The 6,567-nt window shown below is 33.3% G+C and overlaps 1 protein-coding gene across 1 annotated transcript; it reads left to right on the forward strand.

Annotated features, from left to right (window-relative positions):
• The first annotated feature begins 66 nt into the window (after positions 1-66).
• Positions 67-2,478, forward strand: LOC115701268 (uncharacterized). Its single transcript, XM_030629018.2, has 3 exons — positions 67-660; positions 1,299-1,528; positions 1,944-2,478. Exons 1-3 carry the CDS (start codon positions 309-311, stop codon positions 2,220-2,222), a joined length of 861 nt encoding a protein of 286 aa, XP_030484878.2. The 5' UTR covers positions 67-308; the 3' UTR covers positions 2,223-2,478.
• Positions 2,479-6,567: the final 4,089 nt, after the last annotated feature.

Consider the following 6,567-nt stretch of genomic DNA (forward strand, 5'->3'; position numbering starts at 1 on the left):
TTTTTTTTCCTCAACTAAATGCACAATTTATTATGATATGATAGGAAAAATGTGTGTGAATTGAAATGGCAGGGTTATAATTGAAAAAGTAGCACAATTTGTTATGTGATAAATTTAGGAAATTTCTTAGATATGGGTTCATTTTAAAGTATAGAAACTCAAATTTCCTTATTGATATAGGTAGTTATACTGTGGTCCCATACTCCCATTAGAATTTTCCGTTAATTTTATCAGAATTGCTCTCTATAAATATATGGTCCTTTATTTTGTCGTCCTCACAGTTTCGCGTCTCAGTAAAAAGTATTGCTATGGCGAGCAAAGTATTGTTGGACGACATGGAGCCTTGGCTGGACCTTCAGGGGAAGGTCGTGATGGTCACCGGCGCCTCCTCTGGTCTCGGCCGCGACTTTTGTGTCGATCTCGCTAAAGCCGGTTGCCGCGTCGTAGCTGCCGCTCGTCGCGTTGATCGCCTTAAGTCCCTGTGTGAAGAAATCAATAGCCTCTCTCTATCGACTCCGTCTTCTTCTTCGGGTAGCGTCAGAGCTATGGCAGTCGAGCTTGATGTGTGCGCTGATGGACCCACAATAAAGAAATCTGTGCAGAGGGCTTGGGAGGCGTTTGGGCGGATTGATGCTTTGGTTAACAATGCCGGCATTAGAGGTTATTCTTAATCTTTACTCTTATTGTCTTATTATACAACCCATTGCTTGTTCCTCTATTTTGTATCCTTGAAAGTTCATCAACTGAGCTCGTATTTAGTCAAGTGATTTATGTCTCTCAATTTCGATTACTTGGTTTTTTTTCTCTTTATTATGCTTATTCAATCTTACAAACTACACACACGGCTTTCATCAAAGACTGATAATCTTTAAACCTATGTTTGAATTCAAATGGGGTTACTATTTTTGCAGTGAAAAACGGTTCAAGTACAAGAACAAAAGAGAAAATTACAGTAGTTGCAGAACATTTTAATTTGTTGAACTATTAAAGTTAAATTGAGAATTTTGGTTTTGGGAATTCCTTCCCTTGAAACAGTTTCGGCATATATGTTGAATTTCTGTAATTGAGTACTTTCCCAGTTATTTATAGGGAGGAGAGCTTTGAGATGTATCAAGTTTGTCATTGTTTACACTATGTTAGAGTTCTATAGTTTCTTGGAGTAGTACTAGTATTGAACAATAGAATGCTGATATAATTTCTACATTAACATAGTCTTTGAAATGTAAAAGCAATTTTGGTATTAATACTTTGGCTGTAATTGAAAGTTAAAGTTGCTAATTTATGTATGTACTGCTTAGGTAATGTGAGATCTCCATTGGATTTGTCCGAGGAGGAATGGAACAACGTTATGAAAACAAACTTGACTGGGACTTGGTTGGTGTCAAAGTATGTCTGTATACAAATGCGTGATAAAGGTCATGGAGGATCAGTCATTAACATTTCTTCTATTGCTGGTCTTAGTCGTGGGCAGTTGCCTGGTGCTGCTGCCTATGCTTCTTCCAAGGCTGGTGTGAACACGTTGACTAAGGTAATGTCCTGTAACTTTCCGTTCTATATAAATAAATAAAAAGTGACTACTAAATGAATAACAAATGACTTTTGTTGACTTGCTGTGCATTCTTGGCAGCAGATGATATTTTGGGTATATATAAAAACATTTCTTTGTCTCTGCTGCTTATTAAGCGTTGACTGTTTCTTGTGAAATCATAGCAAGTATGAATTATTATTATTATTATTATTTTGAGGGAATGATGAAAGTGAGCTGCCACTTGAGAAGCAGGGTAGCTTAAGTGGGTTGGGTTGAAGTCCCACTAAATAAAATCTTATAAAAATATAAGTGGGCTGATATTACATACACTGTAATGATTACCTTAGTACCGAAAGAAAAGAATGACTTGTGTTGAACCTCACTAATAGAGTAATGCATGAGAAATGACTGACAGGTTATGGCGGTTGAATTGGGCGTACACAAGATCAGAGTAAATGCAATCTCACCAGGGCTTTTCAAGTCAGAGATAACACAGGGACTGATGAAGAAAGGTTGGCTGTCCAATGTTGCTGAAAAAACTGTCCCTTTAAGAACATACGGCACCTCCGATCCAGCGTTGACATCGCTAGTTCGATATTTGATTCATGATTCTTCAGCATATGTTTCTGGAAATGTATTTATTGTAGATGCTGGTGCTACTCTGCCTGGCGTCCCTATTTTCTCATCCCTCTAAGTAGTTGCAGTGCCAGGTATATCTGTGTCTATGTAATTTTTTGTCAGTCTTGAATACAATAAAGCTATTTATATCTTTGTAAAAGCTCCCAACAATAGAAGATGTTGTATTACTTGTTAAGACATAACAAGCAAAGAACTCTAAACTTCAATTATAGATATTAGTAGAAAGAAAAGATCAAGAACAATTGTAATGCTTGAAAATTGAACAGCAGAGTTCATTAGAATTGAATTAGTTACATCTCTAATTCTTATTACTTCATCTCTTACTATTTTAATAGCAATATAGGTGAGAGCAATACTTTAAAAATACCAACAAAATACTACTAAAAAGTTATAAAGTATAATTCAACAAGATCCATGTTGATTATTTTGATGAAATTACTACTATGTCCTTACACCAACAACTCATTAAATTCTCAAGGTCATTGATAACCTTTCACTCTAAAACTATGACTGAGTAGGTGTAGTATGAACCTTTCACTCTAGTGCTTACATGCTTTGGTTGATATTTAGTATTATTAATTGTGTTATTTGATAAGTATCCTATTTTTTACATAAGAAAAAAAAAGAAAAATATTGTAATTAATTATAATAACTTTTCCCAACAAGTGATATCAGAGTCAAAGTTGATTGGTATTGAATTCGTGTGTTAAAAAATGGATGAATCAAATGGAATGATGAAATTGAACTTATCAAATTATTCTGTTTCGAAGCAATTGATGGAAGATTTGCTCTATTGTAAATATTTATACAAACATATTAGAGGTAGTGAGAAGCCATCTAAATTAGATGATGAGGAATGGGACGTTCAACATATAAAAGCCATTGCCTATATTAGACGATGAATATAAATCTTCATGAGCATAAATCTAATAAACCAGAGCTGATGTTGTTCGGAAAAAGCAAAAATCTCTTTGCAAAAAGAAAAACTGGTAATAAACTTTCTCTACTTAGAAAATTTTTAAATTTGAAGTACAAGTCAATTTCAAAGTTTTACAAACCAGTTAGTTACCGTGAAGATGTATATGGATGATGAGATGAAAACATCATCACCCTTAGTTCTTTACCTGACAGTTGGAAAACTTTTGTGATAGTGGTTTCTAATTCCACACCTAAAGGGACTTTGACCTTGGATTTGGCTAAAGATAATTTGCTTAATGAAGAGGCCAAAAGGAAAAGGTGAATCTTCTTCTTCTTCTTCTTCTTCAAGGGCTCTTGTTACTTAAAAGCATGAAAGGTGGGGATGAAGTCAAACTAGAAATCAACATGGTTCTAAAAAAAGATCCAAGTCTCGAAAAGATATCAAGTGTTATAATTGTAATAAGCCAGACCATCTAATAAATGATTGAAGAATATTGAAAAGAGAGTAGAATCAATGGAAGAAAAATGAAAAAGAGACTAATACAGTTTCCACTGAAAGTGATGTTGTCATTGTATGTAATGATGGATGTGTTAGTCTTGCAACCCAAGATTGCAGTTGGGTGATTGATTCTGGTGCTTCACTCCATGTTATTGATCGTAGTGATTTCTTCACTTCCTATACTACTAGTGACTTTAGGAATGTCAGAATGAGAAACAGTGGTGCATCGAATATTGTGGGTATTAGAGATATTTTCTTAGAAACTAGTGTTGGTAGAAAATTGATTTTCAAAGATGTAGGCATGTTCCAAAAATTCACCTGATCAACTTGATATCTATTGGAAGACTTGATGATGAGGGGTTCATAAATTAGTTTGGTGAAATTAAATGGAAGCTCACCAATGGTTCTCTTGTAGTGGTGAGAGAAAAGAAAATGAATACTCTCTATATCACGGAAGCTAAGCTATAGAAAAGAGAGATTAATGTTGTTCAGAAAGATACAAGCATTGATCATTGGCACTAGAGGCTCGATCATATTAGGGAGAAAGGACTTCAAACTCTTGTTAGAAAATAATTCTTACAAATTTTTAAGGTACGCTTCTTAAAACTTAAGATCATTGCTTAGCTGGAAAAACACTTAAGATAGCGTTTGGTTGGGAGGAATGAAAATATAAGAATGAGAATGTGAATGGGAGTGAGAATAGAAATAGAATGGAATAAAATTTAAAATACATAAAAAAAAAATGATAAAAAAATTATTGATTTTTTTCTCATCATGCATTGGAATGGTTTTTCCTTCCATTTCAAAATAGAATTGTCATTCCACCAAAATGGTGGAAAGGCCATTCCATTAGAATGACATTCCAACACTTTAATATGCAACCAAACAAAGGAATAGAATAGAGATTGTTTCCTTTCCTTTCCATTCCATTTCATTACCTCCAACCAAACGCCACCATAGAGTTTTTTTTTCTTTTTTTTTTCATACACGTCCACCGTCTAGAAGATCTAATGTTATTGATTTGATTCACACTGATGTCTGTACTATGCAAACTAGAACTCTTAGAGGTGCACTTTATTTTGTTATTTTTATCGATGACCATTCTAAAAAAGTTTGGGTTTTTTGCTTTAAAATATAAAGACCATGTGCTAGATGTTTTCAAAGAACTTCATGCCAAAATTGAAAGAGAAACTGGAAGAAAGTTGAAGTGTGTTCGAGTAGATAATGGTGGTGAGTATAGGGGTCCATTTGAGTTGTACATCCAAAGATAACAACTTAGATTAGTGTTTACAAGATGAAACAATGAAGAGATTTATAAAATAAGAATAACTTTGACTTGCCTAAACGGGACATCGTTGGATTCTTATTTATTCAAAATTATCCTTTAGTTTTTTCTCTTAGCTTTTTCATTTTGAATTAGCTTAAATAGTATATCATTGGATGAATGGTTTATAAATCATCTGCTTATGATGTCATTCTAATTTCTCTTATGAAATTGAATGGCGCAAATGACTATATATCCAACATTCTATCCCGAAATGATATAAATCCTCGATCTTAAAATCTCCTACTTGTATATGTTTACTAGAGGCAACTTAAACTTAGAGTTAGATTAGTAGTGGTGGTCCAAGCTAGAATAATAACTCAAGAATTATTTGGTATAAATTTAAGTCTTTGACTTTAAATTTTAGACTCCAAATAGAAATTTTAAATTTCAATTTCCTAGAATACATTGGACAATACAGTATGACTTTGACAAGTTCAATTTCCATTTTCTGTCAATGGAACCAAACTGTATGTTTATGTATGGAATATGAGTTTTGTATTCTGTGACCAGTATCCACTTGGGCTATTTTAAGAACTCTTTGTTGTAACTAGACCCAAGTCATCAAAAGACCACAACCACATTCTTTATATCTATGGCATCAAAAGATCTGAACGTGGATCTCTTTCTCTCCTTTGGGTTTGGTTACCACCGTCTTACTGACTATGATTGAGTACTTGACTTGCTATGTGTGGGCATGACACTCTTTCACTAAGTGTTCGAATATGGTGAAGAACAATGAAGGAGGCTAAAATCACTATGGAAGGAACTCTCTCATCTACTAGTTGTCAAAGAATGAAAACTAGATTTGGTAGGTTGAATAGTCAAGTTGACAAGAGGATGAGATGAGAGCATCATGTTCCTTTTATAGTGTTTTAATAGGGCTTGGGTTGAATTATATGGATTAAAAAAGAATAAAATATTGGGCAAAAAATCACTTAATGGCCGTACACTTAAAGGGATCAATATCTAGTTACAATTTTGCCACTTTTTTTCAACTACATATTCTTCTTTCAATAATACTATATTTTCCAATTAAATTCTATAAATGCCAAAACTATTTATTTAATAATTATAATTAATTATTAAATAAATTTATCATTATATTATTTATTAATTAGACCATACAAAGTCTCTTAATTGATAAATTGACCCCAAAATCTCTTTTCTTCACAATTAAGCCATTGCTTAGTGAAAATTCATAAATAAAACATAATCTAATTTTAGAATTATAATTGATTAATTAAAACCAATTGACTGAGTCTGCAAGCAGTATTATCTCAACTAGTGAGGGGACCATGGGCCTATATAACCGAGCTTTCAATAAGTAGATTTAGAATTTACCAAGTAATTTCTCTAACTTATTAATTCCGTCTTGCGCCACTATAGATTTGGAATTGAATAGCACTCTCAATTATATAGAACGCTTTATATGTACCACGATATAGATACGTTATGATTATCCATTGTTACAATCCTAATAGTCAAGGATCCTCTATAGATGATCTACACTGAATAGGGACAAATTACCGTTCTACCCTTCAATGTATTTTATCCTTAAAAGACTTAGCTACCTATAAATGATACTTCAGTAAACTAATATAATTACTGAAATGAGGCCTCAATCATTTATCTCTATTCAGCCAAGCTCGAAGAAAA

Source organism: Cannabis sativa, chromosome 8 (genome assembly GCF_029168945.1).
Source record: "Cannabis sativa cultivar Pink pepper isolate KNU-18-1 chromosome 8, ASM2916894v1, whole genome shotgun sequence".
Lineage (NCBI taxonomy): Eukaryota > Viridiplantae > Streptophyta > Magnoliopsida > Rosales > Cannabaceae > Cannabis > Cannabis sativa.